We start from the raw sequence: 16,741 nt of genomic DNA on the forward strand, positions 1-16,741 counted from the left end.
TGCGAAAGTCTTGGCGGGCAACCTCGAAAAGGCCACGTCAGTGGCCGCTGAGAAGGTGGGCGTGAGTGGCGCCAAAAGTTAAGCAGCCGGAGAGTTTTAAGACAAAGTTTTCTGTGTTGCTGCTGTTTGCGCCACTGGTGTCCATACACTGACCCTAAAGAGGACCGCCTGCAGGCCCCAGATTGCTGCTTGCGATGCAGGCCAACTCGAGGACGCTGAGACGTTGTCGAGGAAGAAACAGGAGGTGAAGTCGTCAACGCCGTAGGAGCAGGAGGCCGAGTCGTCGTGGAAGCTGGAGGCGCAGTCGTCGTTGCCGCGAAAGCCGGTGCAATGATACCTCTATAGCACAGCTACCAACACGAGCCCCCTCCCCAAGACGCAGATTCCAGACGCGCTCCTTGTGGTGTGAAATAGTCTCTAAGGGTGGGCTGAGGGAGGTTGGGGGCTGGGTAGATTCCTCCCCTCTAGATTGGGCAAAATGTCCTTTAGAAAAAGGGGAATAACCCATAGACTTGGGCGGGGCTTGAAACCTTAGGGGCGGAGTCAAAAATGCAGGTGAATATTGTTGACTAAATCTACACCTCGAAAAAATGTCCTGATAGAATTTAATTTTATCATTGGTGTTAAAGTCATTAGAGAATGGCTGAGAGCGGGGATCTTTAAAAAAAAAACTCATCGTTGATGATGACAACGGTGGGCGGGATTGCGTCACAGGGGGGCTTCGACGAAATGACGTCACTGCTGCTGTCCGTGAGAGGAACAGACCAGCAGGAGGAAGGTTTGGGAAAAGAAACAAAGGAAATAACAGGCATGTGAGGGGATCCCTGGACGGGTTGAAGCTGGCTGTGTTCTGGAGAGGAACGTCGTGGAGTGAGAGTGTCACTGCCGCAAGGCGGGGACCTCCTCTGGGTCCTCCGCCTACGCTGGCCAGTGCGTGCGGTTTGAGAGGGAACATCTCTGTACCGGGAAGAATCTAGCGGGGCCAAAAACCCACTCGGTCTCCGCATCATGTCCTCTCCTGGCCCGCATGATTGACTTTGTAGTTGTGTCATCGGATTTGTGGTTTCATGTTTTGGACACTCGGGTGAAGAGAGGGGCGGAGCTCTCCACCGATCACCACCTGGTGGTGAGTTGTCCGCGTTGGTGGGGGAGGATGCCGGACAGACCTGGCAGGCCCAAACGCATTGTGAGGGTTTGCTGGTAACGTCTGGCAGAGTCTCCTGTCAGAGAAAGTTTCAATTCACACCTCCGGGAGAACTTTGAACATGTCACGAGGGAGGTGCGGGACATTGAGTCCGAGTGGACTATGTTCCGAACCTCTATTGTCGAGGCAGCTGATTGGAGCTGTGGCCGCAAGGTTGTTGGCGCCTGTCGTGGCGGTAATCCCAGAACCCGTTGGTGGACACCGGCAGTGAGGGATGCCGTCAAGCTGAAGAAGGAGTCCTATCGGGTTCTTTTGGCTCATAGTACTCCGGAGGCAGTGGACAGGTACCGACAGGCCAAGCGGTGTGCAGCTTCAGTGGTTGCGGAGGCAAAAACTCGGACATGGGAGGAGTTCGGGGAAGCCATGGAAAACGACTTCTGGACGGCTTCAAAGCGAATCTGGACCACCATCCGCCGCCTCAGGAACGGGAAGCAGTACCCTGTCAACACTGTGTATGGTGCGGATGGTGTTCTGCTGACCTCAACTGCGGATGTTGTGGATAGGTGGAAGGAATATTTTGAAGACCTCCTCAATCCCACCAACACGTCTTCTTATGAGGAAGCAGTGTCTGGGGGATCTGTAGTGGGCTCTCCTATTTCAGGGGCTGAGATTGCCGAGGTAGTTAAAAAACTCCTCGGTGGCAAGGCCCCAGGGGTAGATGAGATCCGCCCGGAGTTCCTTAAGGCTCTGGATGCTGTGGAACTGTCTTGGTTGACAAGACTCTGCAGCATCGCGTGGACATCGAGGGCGGTACCTCTGGATTGGCAGACCGGGGAGGTGGTCCCTCTCTTTAAGAAGGGGGACCGGAGGGTGTGTTCCAACTATCGTGGGATCACACTCCTCAGCCTTCCCGGTAAGGTTTATTCAGGTGTACTGGAGAGGAGGCTACGCCGGATAGTCGAACCTCGGATTCAGGAGGAACAGTGTGGTTTTCGTCCTGGTCGTGGAACAGTGGACCAGCTCTATACTCTCGGCAGGGTTCTTGAGGATGCATGGGAGTTTGCCAAACCAGTCTACATGTGCTTTGTGGATTTGGAGAAGGCATTCGACCGTGTCCCTCGGGAAGTTCTGTGGGGAGTGCTCAGAGTATGGGGTACCGGACTGTCTGATTGTGGCGGTCCGCTCCCTGTATGATCAGTTTCAGAGCTTGGTCCGCATTGCTGGCAGCAAGTCGGACACGTTTCCAGTGAGGGTTGGACTCCGCCAAGGCTGTCCTTTGTCACCGATTCTGTTCATAACTTTTATGGACAGAATTTCTAGGCGCAGTCAAGGCGTTGAGGGGTTCCGGTTTGGTGGCCGCAGGATAAGGTCTCTGCTTTTTGCAAATTATGTGGTCCTGATGGCTCCATCTGGCCGGGATCTTCAGCTCTCACTGGATCGGTTCGCAGCCGAGTGTGAAGCGACCGGAATGAGAATCAGCACCTCCAAGTCCGAGTCCATGGTTCTCGCCCGGAAAAGGGTGGAGTGCCATCTTGGGTTGGGGAGGAGACCCTGCCCCAAGTGGAAGAGTTCAAGTACCTAGGAGTCTTGTTCACGAGTGAGGGAAGAGTGGATCATGAGATCGACAGGCGGATCGGTGCGGCGTCTTCAGTAATGCGGACGTTGTACCGATCCGTTGTGGTGAAGAAGGAGCTGAGCCGGAAAGCAAATCTCTCAATTTACCTGTCGATCTACGTTCCCATCCTCACCTATGGTCATGAGCTTCGGGTCATGACCGAAAGGATAAGATCACGGGTACAAGCGGCCGAAATAAGATTCCTCCGCCGTGTGGCGGGGCTCTCCCTTAGAGATAGGGTGAGAAGCTCTACCATCCGGGAGGAACTCAAAGTAAAGCCGCTGCTCTTCCACATCTTAAGGAGCCAGATGAGGTGGCTCAGGCATCTGGTCAGGATTCCACCCGAACGCCTCCCTAGGGAGGTGTTTAGGGCACGTCCAATCGGTAGGAGGCCACGGGGAAGACCCAGGACACGTTGGGAAGACTATGTCTCCCTGCTGGCCTGGGAACTCCTCGGGATCCCCCGGGAAGAGCTAGACGAAGTGGCTGGGGAGAGGGAAGTCTGAGCTTCCCTGCTTAGGCTGCTGCCCCCGCGACCTGACCTTGGATAAGCTGAAGATGATGGATGGATGGAATTTAATGAACAGAGCATTGGTATGGTCATGATAATTTGCATAAATTACAATTCTAATCACTTTCTTTTGAAGTAAGAATGCAATAATTAAGGTACGGGAGTATGAAAGAATTATATAACATGTTAAGAGCCTTTTGATTTTACAAAGTTTTTAATTTTATGTAACACAGCAATAATTTTTACCATCTTTGTCTCAAGTATATTTATTTACAGTTTCCAATTTAATTTATCATCTATATAGATTTCCAAAAATGTTATTGAATACACCCTTTCTATCTCCATATCATCAATTCTTATATGACGCTATATGTTATTTTCCTATTTCCAAAAATTATATATTTTGTTTTATTTAGGTTAATTGATAGTTTATTGGCATCAAACCGTCGCTTTAGTATGTGGAGTTCAATCTCTACAGTCTCTAGGAGTTGGTCAAGTTCTTGCCCAGAACAGTACAGACTTGTATCATCAGCAAAAAGAATACAGTTGAGTTTTTTAAAGATTTTACAAATATCATTAATATACAGTAAGAACAATTTTGGGCCCAGTACAGAACCTTGGGGTAATCCATGTGTTATAATCTTTTTATCTGAATCTACATTGTTCATATGCACATACTGCTCTCTGCCACCAAGATAACTTTTAAGCCAATCAATGTCAAAGGCCTTGCTCAGGTCAATAAAAACGCCAACAGCAAACTCCCTCCTATCAATTGCAGTGGTTACCTCCTCAACTAGTTCCATCACTGCCATGGAAGTGGACCTATTAGATCGGAAACCGTATTGGTGTTCACTTAACAAGTGAGGCTTATCAATAAAACTGTCTAGTCTTGACACAAATGATTTTTCAAGGACTTTTGAAATGTGTGAGAAGAAAGAAATAGGCCTATTGTTGGTGAACTGATGCTCATCTCCACTTTTGAAGATGGGAATGACTTTTGCCATTTTCATTTTCTTTGGGAAGACACCTTTTGTAAAAAAAAATATTGCAAATAAAAGTGAAGGGAACAGCTATAAAATCAACAATTTCCTTGATCAGAGAAATGTCCAAGTCACAGCAGTCTAGGGATGTCCCGATCCAGGTTTTTGCACTTCCTATCCGATACAGATACTGGCCGATACTAGCCTATCCGAGCATGTATTAAAGTTTAAAGTTATTTAGCCTACTTAGGGACGGCGTGGCGCAGTGGGGAGAGTGGCTGTGCGCAACCCGAGCGTCCCTGGTTCAATTCCCACCTAGTACCAACCTCGTCACGTCCGTTGTGTCCTGAGCAAGACACTTCACCCTTGCTCCTGATGGGTGCTGGTTGGCGCCTTGCATGGCAGCTCCTTCCATCAGTGTGTGAATGTGTGTGTGAATGGGTAAATGTGGAAGTAGTGTCAAAGCGCTTTGAGTACCTTGAAGGTAGAAAAGCGCTATACAAGTACAACCCATTTATCATTTACTTAGTTGTCAGATTCATGCTGGAAAGGATTTTAGTACTCTTGATATCAACTAGCCAGCTGAATTAGGTGAGTTTGAATAATACACAATAGTTGGTATTCAAGGATAAACACAAAATATCAAAAATTATACATGACAAACAGAAATGGCATCATTAAACAGTAAAAAAGTGAACAGTATAAAGTGTAAATAATGCTGTAAACATGATTAAAAAAAGCAAAACACACAAACAACCTGAGTGGGATAAAATGTCTACAACTCAGCATCAATACTTGCTCTTGATCAAGTGTGAACTTTAAAAATATATATATATATCTACACACTCCCTTCAATTGTTTGCCCCAGTCGGGGGGGGGGGGGGGCAAACAATTGAAGTCCAAGCATAATGGGGAGATTCTTTCTAACAAAGACGAGCACTTCAAAATGCTCAGGTGTCAGCCTGCTCCAGTGTTCATCTATGATGAGCGCTAAAAAGCCTCTCACTCTAAAGAGTCATTAAAATGTCTTACAACTTTACCACCACGCTTGACTTTATTGTGGCATGTTTTACACTCCACTTCTTCATCTTTTTCGTTTTGTAGGGTAAAATAATCCCACACAGCTGACATTTTTACCGTAACTTTTAATTCACACGGCCTTCTGAACAGTTAGAACACAGACCTTTGGATGTTTTGAAGGTGTGCTGGAAAATGTGGAACAGAGTATAGGCAGCAGCAGAAGAGTGGAATGTATTATTTAAATTGGTGCGTTGGAAAACACGGACCGGAGTTTTTTTTTAAAACTGGATCTGGATCGGCATTTTCCCATGCTTTGCAGACACGCATATTTTGGCAAATATCGGCGGCCAATCCGATCCAAATATCGGAACGGGACAACCCTACAGCAGTCTGTTTACTTTTTGTTTTTCTGAGAATGTACAATTGTTGTGATTTCACTTTCATGAACGGGGGAATAATAAACGATTCTAAATTGTTTTGAATGGTTTGTTTATTAAATTTTGCACTGTTTTCAGGTTGTACAATTTCATTTGCTAAATTAGGTCCAACATTTACAAAAACAGTTAAAAGCATCCGTTATTCCTTTAGGGTCATTTATAGTTTGATTATTTTCTATAAAATAGCTAGGATGTTCCTTATGTGTCATGTTTTTTTTTTTAATGATACCATTTAAAACTTTCCACGTACCCTGGATGCTATTATTACTGTACAATCCTGTTATAAAATCTGTTGTTTTGGTACTGTCCATGGGGTTCAGAAGATTAATATTAAAATCACCACACACAATATGGATTTTGTTTGACTTACTAAACAAATAATCAAGTTTTTCATTGAATGTGTCTAGACATGATCCATAGACACAACTGACGTTTATTTTTATTTTTCTACTTCGATTTCTACAGTTGTACATTCAAATACTCCAGCTATAGCAGTTGATTTGCTGTCAATCTTCTAACATTTTAAATCTTGATTTACAAAAAGTTCTACTCCTCCTCCCCTTTTCCAACTCTGTTTGTGGTGAATAATTCATAACCATCCAATCTCATTTCACAACACTTGTTGTCATCGAGCCAAGTCTCTGAGACTGCAACAACACTAAATTTTTTGAACTGGCTCAGATATTCTGTAATATTGTCCAAATTTTTATACAAGCTTCGGCTATTAAAATGTATTACAGCAAATGTTTTGTCCATATTCACACATTTAAATTGTTCGTTTGTGTAGTAGTCACAGTTTTTTGTAATATTATTGTAAAGATTGCAATCGGGATCTATATCACTGCCAAACTCATTTAAATTACAGTTATAATTGATATTGTCATAAAAGTCTAGTTGAATAGGATTATAATTATTACACAATTCATTACTATGAATATTATCAGTACTTCTACATTCAAATTCCTTATTGCCAATATTGGTAAAGATATTTTTTAATTCACTTTCCATTATAATTTAGTTTATTTTTCTTTGTACAAATGGCACATTTGTATCCACCTCCAGTGAAACATTTGCACAGAAACACACACACTTAATATGATTAAATAGTTCAGGTCTTAAACTCACTGTGATTCACAAACACAGTTTGTTGATGAAACCGTAATGAAGAGTCTTTATACGCCTTGATGTAGCTGTCTGCCTCGGCTACTGATCCGAGCCAAACGCAGATGCCGTCCGTCTTTGTGATGCGGAGTTTGGCCCGGTAGAGTAGCGAGAGTTTGAGTCCCATCTTGTACAAAGACGCCATCACAGTCTGGTAAGCCCTCCGCTGATTAACTACCTCTGGAGAGTAGTCCTCGTACACTCTGAACGCGTGCCTGTGGAAATACAACGTACCCTTCTTCCTAGCTTCCCGAATCAGCAGGTCTTTACTCTGGAAGCTGTGAACGGAAAGCAGGATAGGTCGGGGCTTATCACCGTGTCCCGGCTTGGGAGCCAGGCTGCGATGAGCGCGGTCCAGCTCAGGTGGAGAGGCGAATATTTCCTCACCAAGTACTTCCTCCAGCAAAAGGGAGAAAAACTTGGTAGGTTGCGGGCCTTCTATCCCTTCAGGTAAGCCAACGAGCCGGGCATTACTCCGCCTGTTCCTTCCCTCCAGGTCAGTTAGCTTTGCTTTTAGCTTCTGATTGTCGGCCTGAAGCATGTCGCTAACAGCCTCCACTTGTTCCAACCGCCGATGTTGGGATTCAGCATTTTTCTCCAAAGAGGTCAGTCTGTGGTTATGACTGTTGACCGTCTCTTTAAGTCCGTCCAGCTTCTCGTTCACCTCGCAAAAGGATGTTTTGAGCTCAGATAGCAGGGTTGATCTGTGGTCCGATAATATTGCAATCAGCTCGGATTTGTTAACTGGTGCAGCATCGGCATCTGCCTGTTCTTGTGGTTTTGCGGATTTGGGAGGCATTGTCGGTCAGGAAGCGTGTTGTTTGTGAGTCGGAGTAGCAGAAAAAAGTTACCAGCAGTTAGATACTCGTGGAATACAGGTAGGGTCCATGTCAAAGGAAGAGTGTAGCAGGAGCTGGAGGCTAACACGTCTTCACGCCATGCGTCCTCAACCGGAAGTGATTGTATATATATGTATATATATATATATATATATACTGTATGTCTACATATATATATACACACATACACACACACACACACACATAGAAATCAAACAAATTTAATGAATGGAAACTGGGACTTCAGATGAAAATAGATCAAAACTATTTGAGAAAATAGACTAATTTAGAGCATGTAAACCTAATGAATGGGGGTCAAAAAATGTTTAGGTTGAGCCAGGAGTTACCCTCTTATTTAATTATTCCGTCCCACATCATCCACTCCTCCCCTCCCACTCGCCCATCCGCTTCTTTATATGCTTCATAAAACCCAGACGGGACCCTGGCGTACGTGCCGCCCCCATTCAAGTCATCCTAGCCCCTCCCACCTCCTTATAGCCAAACAAGCCCCTCCCTCTCCGCTCCCGTCTTGCCTTTTAAGGGATGCAGTTCCTGCTCCACATCCACGCCCCCCATACCGTACAGACGGTCCGCCGGGCTCCTCTGCAGCAACGTAGGAAAGGTAAACAGCAGCCAACAAAAGGAGGTTTCTTTTTTCATTAGAGTAGCAAACACGTGCAGGTGCTCAAACACACCAAACATGGGGGGTGGGGAGTGGGTGACCCGGGAACAAGTCAGTCCTGTTCAGGAGGACCACGCCAGCAGATTGTTGTCACCAGCACCGCGCGGCGAGGGTAACCCCGATCCCTTTTCAAACGCCTGGCAGCGAATACAGAGCAGCTTGCACGCGTTTGTGCCGCACCGCCATCAATCCTTTCACAAAAGGAGGCAAAAGACCAAAAGGTGTTTGTGTAACATAGCGCTCGCCCGTCTAACAATCTGCGCAAAATGAGTGACTCATCCCAGTTGCCATGGCAACGCGGCTCGTTGGGGATCATTTAAAGACCATTATTGTTAACCCTGCGAAGAATCGATAAGTCGACTTTAAGAGGTGGAGGAAGAGTGTGTGTGTGTGTGTGTGTGTGTGTGTGTGTGTGTGTGTGTGTGTGTGCGGAAGATGTACGCGTGGCAGTGTGTGCGTGTGTGTGTGTGTGTCTCTCCCTTGCTTTAGGCCATAGGTGGGGCTTGAAAAAATATTTCAGCAGTGCAGTTACTCGCCTGCTCCTCCAGCACATAAACGGACAAACTGCTTTGCACTCATTTGTGATGACCCGAGACAATTGCAATGTCAGCATCATATAAACAGAGTTGTGTACTCTGTGTCAGACACGTCATGCCATGGGGGGGGGATCGCACAAAAGATGAAGGAGTAGAAAGTCGAAGTTCCATATATAAAAGTTAAAGTGCCAATGATTGTCTCACACACACACCATGTGTGGAAAAATTGTTCTCTGCATTTGACCCATCACCCTTTATCACCCCCTGGGAGGCAAGGGGAGCAGTGAGCAGTAATCATGTTTAGTGATTTAACACCCAATTCCAACCCCTGATGCTGAGTGCCAAGCAGGGAGTTAATGGCTCCCATTCTTATAATCTTTGGTATGACTCGGCTGGGGTTCGAATTCACGACATACCGATCTCAGGGCGGACACTCTAACCACTAGAGCCACTGGGTAGGTTATAGGGTATTACCCGCACTGCACTACAAAACGCTGATATATATACGTTGTGAAATGAGTTATTTACACAGAAATATCTACATACCTTAAATGTTTTGTAACAGGGCAGTAAAACAGCTGATCAAACAAAACAGAAGTCATGGTCATGGACCCGCTAGCTGCGCAAGCTAGTTCTCCAATCAGCTAAACAGATCAAATATAATTATAGACTGTATCGAGCTCAGCTGGCAACAAACATACGTCATCAGAAGTTTAGACATGCTGTGTCATGCTACTGACAGAGATGCTGTGTCCAAACCTCTGACTCCACCATCAAGCTCAGTCCGCATAGAGAAAGACTATATTTTCCGGACTATAGAGCGCACTGGTTTAGATTTTGCACCCACTAATTTTTAGAAGAAATTTTTTTTTTCTATATATTAGCCACACCAGACTATATGTGGCAGATATATACGTTGTACAATGAGTTTTTTACACAGAAATATTCTGTAAATGTTTATTTATATATGTTAATTGTTACCAAATGAAGCGATGCGGTATCTGTAGGTCTACAAAATAACATCCCCCCCATTTGGTGGAAGATTACCGTATTTTCAGACTAGAAAGCATTCTGGTATATAAGCCACACCCACTAAATTTCAGAAGGATTTTTTTTCTCCATGTATTAGCCGAACCGGACTATAAGTGGCAGATATATACATTGTGAAATGAGCTATTTACACAGAAATATTCTGTAAATGTTTATTTACATACCTTAATTGTTTCCAAACAGACTATAGAGCGCACCGGTATATATTTTACACCCACTAAATTTTAGGAGAAAATAATATTTTCCATATATCAGCCACACCAGACTATAAGTGACAGATACATATATTGTAAAAGGAGTTTTTTACACAGAAATATTCTGTAAATGTTATCAAATGAAGCAATGTAGTATCTGTCAGTCTACAAAATAACAATATCAGCATCTCAGCTGGTGTTCAATGAAAATTATTGAACCCAAAACATTATGGCTTTTAGCGAAAAGGATCCATAAATAGCAACGCTATGGACAGCTAGAAGACAGAATAGCACTTCTACTTCTGGTTGAAAGGTTTTAAACAGCAGGAAACACATGCCGGTGTTCACCTTGCAGTGAGTGAACTTGTCCGAAAGATGGCGCCCTAGCACAAACCGTAAAAATACACCTTTTTCAGCGTCTTTGCATGTGCTTAATGACAATTGAAAACAAAACATTATGGCCGTTAGCGAAAAAGACTAATTTAATGCATGGAAACTGGGACTTCACATGAAAACATGAAAAAAACTGTTTGAGAAATCAGACTAATATTTTTTGCATAGAAACTGGGCCTTCACATAAAAACATGACAAAACTATTTGAGAAATCAAACTAATTTAATGCATGGAAACTGGGACTTCACATGAAAATTAAAAAAATAACAATTTCAGAAATCAGACTAATTTAATGCATGGAAACTAGGACTTCACAAGAAAAAATACTATTTGAGAAATCAAACTAATATAATGCATGGAAACTGGGACTTAACATGAATATACAGAAAAACTATTGGAGAAATCAGACTAGCAAACCTAGTGAATAGGGGTAGAAAGTATTTAGGTGTGTGCAACATAGCGTTGAGCCAAGAGTAACCCTCTTATTTAATAATAAAAAAAGCATCCATCAGGAACACTTCATAAAACCACTGCCAGTAACTACAGTTGGTCGCTACATCTGTAAGTGCAAGTTAAAACTCTACTATGCAAAGAGAAAACCCATTTATCAACAATACCCAGAAACACTGCCGGCTTCGCTGGGCCCGAGATCATCTATGATGGACTGATGTGGAAAAGTGTTCTGAGGTCTGACGAGTCCACATCTCAATTTATATTTGGAAAAAGAGGACGTGGTGTCCTCCGAAACAGAGGAAAATAACCATCCGGATTGTTATAGGCGCAAAGTTCGAAAGCCAGCATCTGTGATGGTATGGAGGTGTATTAGTGCCCAAGGCATGGGTAACTTACACATCTGTGAAGGCACCATTAATGCTGAATGGTCCATACAGGTTTTGGAGCATCATATGTTGTCATCCAAGCAACGTTATCATGGACGCCCCTGCTTATTTCAGGAAGACAATGCCAAGCCACGTTTTATAACAGCGTGGCTTTGTAGTAAAAGAGTGCGGGTACTTTCCTGGCCCGCCTGCAGTAAAGACATGTCTCCCATCGAAAATGTGTGGCGCATTATGAAGCGTAAAATACAACAGCGGAGACCCCGGACTGTTGAACGACTGAAACTCTACATAAAACGAGAATGGGAAAGGATTTCACTTTCAAAGCTTCAACAATTAGTTTCCTCAGTTCTCAAACATTTATTGAGTGTTGTTAAAAGAAAAGGTGATGTAACACAGTGGTGAACATGCCCTTTCCCAACTACTTTGGCACGTGTTGCAGCCATGAAATTTTAAGTTAATTATTATTTGCAAAAAAAAATAAAGTTTATGAGTTCAAACATTAAATATATTTTCTTTGTAGTGCATTCAATTGAATATGGGTTGAAAAGTATTTGCAAATCATTGTATTCCGTTTATATTTACGTCTAACACAATTTCCCAACTCATATGGAAACGGGGTTTGTAGTTGAAAGCTTTTAAACAGCAGGAAACACATGCAGACATTAACCCCGCATCGAGCAAACTCGTCCGAAAGATGGCGCTGTAGCACAAACTGTAAACACACCTTTTCAGCGTCTTTGCATGTGTTTAATGAAAATTAAATCCAAAACATTATGGCAGTTAGCCAAAAGCATCCATATGTAGAAACGCCATGGACGGCTAGAAGATAGAACGGCACTTCTACTTCAGGTTCTAAACTTTTTGACAGCAGGAAACACATGCAGCCGTTCACTCTGCAGCGAGCGAAATCGTCCGAAAGCCGGTGCCCTCCCACAAACCCTAAAAACACACCTTCGCACGTGATTTGCGACTATTATGGCTGTCGGCGAAGGAAAATCCATAAACCGGCCGCGCCGTTTAATAAGCCGCAGGTTTCAAAGCGCACAGTGGGGAATTTACAGTGATCAATTTCCCTTCTCCTATTCTCTCCTGCGCGCGGCCCCATCCCCCGCTCGCAGGGTCTCTTGCAGGAGAACATGGAGATAACAGCTGTCAGGGGGCCCGGGGGGAGCGAGAGGGAGGAAAAGAGGTCAAACAGTAAAGAGCGCAAGGTAGAGCTGGAAGAGCAACGCCGTACACCATCAGCGGGAATTAGGAAAGTGAAATGAAATATCACCAAGTTTGCTGCATGGCACACAAAGAAGGGGCGAATGCGGGGGCCACCTGTCCCCCATGACAGACACCCACAGCTGCAGAGCACTTTTCCTTGGCCCCTCCCCCCCCTCCCATGTGCAGAGTTGCCCAGCATCCGGCTGCAGCACGCATTCCTCCGAGCATACATAAAACATGCTGATGTTCGCATGGCGTGCGCCGCCAGCGCCGCGGCCACGACGTCGTCTTATTTGCTGGCGGAATGGCAAGTTGGAGTGGCGGAGGAGGTGGAAGACTCACCGACAAGACGGAAGGGTAGTAGAGTCCCATCATGGTATTGTGTCCTCCTCCTTCCCTCGCTCTCTCCTGGTCTGTCTCCCAGGTTCAAAATCTCCCTCTCAGCCCACACACACACACACACACACGCACGCACACACACACACACACACACACACACACACACACACACACACACACACACACACACACACACACACACACACACACACAGTGGCTCTGCCTCCTCCTATTCCTCTGTCCCTGTCACTCTCTCTCTCCCCCCCTCGCTCGCTCCTTCTTCTTCTACGCCCAGCTTTGTGTTCTGCTCCTGTGCCCTTGCCTGCTCATCTCATCTCTCCTCTTCTCATCTCCCACCCCCGCTTGACTCTGTCACACCTGCACACTAACCCCTCCCATCTGCTTCCTGTTGGGGCAGCAATGACCTCTCTCTCTCCGCTGCATGTGGGTGAGTTAAAGGATGATGTTCTCTCCTGCCTCGGACTACACACAACTAACTACTTCCACCTTTGCCTCCAGCGGACTCTGTAGATCACAAGTCAAATGTGACATGTAAATGTGGCCCCAATGTGGCCCCCGACATCACGTTCATGCACACTTGGACAAAGTGAAAACAATGGAAGTTGACCGGACTCTGTAAATGAACGAGGGGGTCGTTACTACGACAACCATGAGAAAATAAAAGTCGCCACAACTTAAAAATTGAGTGTTTTTGTTTTACGTGAAAAGAAATAAAAGTAATATGATGTAAGAAGTAACAGATATGGCGGAATATATTTGTTTAAGTAGAGGAGACACTGACATCAGTGTGGATGTACTGTATGTGACTCACTTACGTAAACAAGTTACGTAGTATACGTATTTGCTTACATACTACATATACGGTATATATATATACTATATATATACCGTATTTCCTTGAATAGCCGCCGGGCATGTAATATGCGCCTGCCTTGAACTACTGCCGGGTCAAACTCGCTCCCCAAATATATTTTGCACGCTTACTTTTACCGCCGGGTCAAATTCATGATGTCACGGGTGAAGCTTCCCCTGTCGTCATTTTCAAAATGGCGGAGGGTTTTTTTTGTATTACTATGTGTAAACCTGGGGTCTTGTTCCACAGCCATACAGATCACACTGATGATTGTGATATAAACAACTTTAACACTCTTACTAATATGCGCCACACCCTGTGAACCCACACCAAACAAGAATAACAAACTAATTTCGGGAGAACATCGGCTCTGCAACACATTATAAACGCAACATAAGAATTACCCAGAATGCATTGCGACCATGACTCCTACTGCTTGCATTATACACCCCGCTAGCACCAAACACCCCCCCCCTCCATGCGTCGGTTGAGGTGGGCGGGGTTGGGGGCGGGTGTATACTATAGCCAAGAGTCATGGATGCATTGCATTCTGGGTAATTCTTATGCTGAGTTTATAATGTGTTACAGAGCCGATGTTCTCCCGAAATGTGTTTGTTATTCTTGTTTGGTGTGGGTTCACAGAGTGTGGCGCATATTTAGTAAGAGTGTTAAAGTTGTTTATATCACAACCTTCAGTGTAAACGGCTGTTGACCAAGTATGCATTGCAATCTCACATGAGAAGCGGCGAAATGCATGCGTCCGGCCGGCACGCGGATAGCATGGTGTAAAGGTGGGCGCGATGACATGTTGTAGAGCAGTGGTCCCCAACCACCGGTCTGCGGCCGCAGAATAATTATTAAGTTTTTTTGTTTTTAATCACACTCAATTTTTTACTGCATGCCATTGGTAAGCGCAGGGGTGAGACAAGGTTTTAAAACTATTAGCGCCTGCTTACTTTTACCGCATGCTGTGAATAAGTGCAGGAGTGAGAAGAGGTTTTAAATTATTTTGCGCCCCGGCGGCCATTCAAGGAAATACGGTATATATATATATATATATATATATATATATATATATATATATATATATATATATATATATATATATATATATATATATATATATATATATAAGGTATATCTATAGACATTTATATACATAAATATGTATATATACATGTATGTATATATATGTATGCACACACACATATATATACTTATATGCATATACACACATACAAATATATATATTCGCATATACTGTACAAGCTTATACACACACTGTCCATACATATACACATTCATATATATTTATACACACATTTATATATATATCTTTATACATACATACTGTATATATATATATATATATACATACATACACACACACACACACATATGTACATACATCTACACATACAAATATACATGCAAATATATATATATATATATGTATATGTCTGTATATGTGTGTATATATACTGTGTGTGTGTGTGTGTGTGTATATATATATATACACACACACACACACACACACAGTATATATACACACATACATACATATACACACACAGTTTATACACACATACATACAGTATATACACGCATACACACATACGTATATACAGTATATATACACACAGACATACACACACAGTATATACTGTATATATACATATATCTATAGATATATATATAGATATATAGATATCTATATATATATATATATATATATATATATATATATATATATACACATAAATACAAATATACATATTATACACAGACTGTATATACATACACATATTCTTGCACACACACAAACACACACATATCCATACACACACATATTTATACACATATACATTATATACTGTACATATGTAAATACATAAATGTGTATACACATATACCGAATTTTTCGGAGTATAAGTCGCTTCGGAATAAAAAAAAGAACCTGCCGAAAATGCATAATAAAGAAGGAAAAAAACATTATATAAGTCGCACTGGAGTATAAGTCACATTTTTGGGGGAAATTTATTTGATAAAACCCAACACCAATAATACACATTTGAAAGGCAATTTAAAATAAATAAAGAATAGTGAACAACAGGCTGAATAAGTGTACGTTATATGAGGCATAAATAACCAACTGAGAAGGTGTCTGGTATGTTAACGTAACATATTATGGTAAGAGTCATTCAAATAACTATAACACATAGAACATGCTATACGTTTACCAAACAATCTGTCACTCCTAATCGATAAATCCCATGAAATCTTATACATCTAGTCTCTTACGTGAATGAGCTAAATAATATTATTTGATATTTTACGGCAATGTGTTAATAATTTCACACATAAGTCGCTCCTGAGTATAAGTCGCACCCCCGGCCAAACTATGAAAAAAACTGCGACTTATAGTCGAAAAAATACGGCATATATATATAAATATGCACGCACGCACGCACGCACGCACACACACACACACACACACACACACACACACACATGTATATACACAAACATATATATACACACACATATGTACATATATATATTAATTCATACATGACATTACTTTCAATTATATTTATGTAAAAAAAACCTCAATTTTAAGGTGTGACAACTTTTATTTTGCATAGTATTGCTCATAGTGGCTTCCTTGTTTTTGTACAGAATCCAGTAAACTTTTTTTGTTTTCACTTCACAGAACTGCGCATGGCAGTGACGTCACACTGGGGCCACACTACGGCCACACTGGGGGCACACTGGGGCCTGTGCGCTTTTAAACTAGAGTCTGATAAAGAAAAACAGTCAGCATCAGTCCTGGTTGGCTTCAGGGCTCACGCACCAATCAGCAGGATCACTAACTGCTGCAGATAACGCCTCCCACACCGAGGACATTTACACACCGG

General features: G+C 43.1%; 1 protein-coding gene across 7 annotated transcripts in view; it reads right to left on the reverse strand.

Moving 5' to 3' along the window:
- Positions 1-16,741, reverse strand: part of LOC133556192 (RNA binding protein fox-1 homolog 2-like) — a 115,009-nt gene that overhangs the window by 65,330 nt on the left and 32,938 nt on the right. The window contains exon 1 of one of the 7 annotated variants that reach the window (XM_061905921.1): positions 12,953-13,265. The exons of the other annotated variants lie outside the window; for them this stretch is intronic. Coding sequence (XP_061761905.1) covers positions 12,953-12,985 — 33 coding nt within the window. The 5' untranslated portion in view covers positions 12,986-13,265. Of the gene's footprint in view, positions 1-12,952; positions 13,266-16,741 lie in introns of those variants that run through there. 7 annotated transcript variants of the gene reach the window in all.

This window comes from Nerophis ophidion, linkage group LG01 (assembly GCF_033978795.1).
Source record: "Nerophis ophidion isolate RoL-2023_Sa linkage group LG01, RoL_Noph_v1.0, whole genome shotgun sequence".
In the NCBI taxonomy this organism is placed as follows: domain Eukaryota; kingdom Metazoa; phylum Chordata; class Actinopteri; order Syngnathiformes; family Syngnathidae; genus Nerophis; species Nerophis ophidion.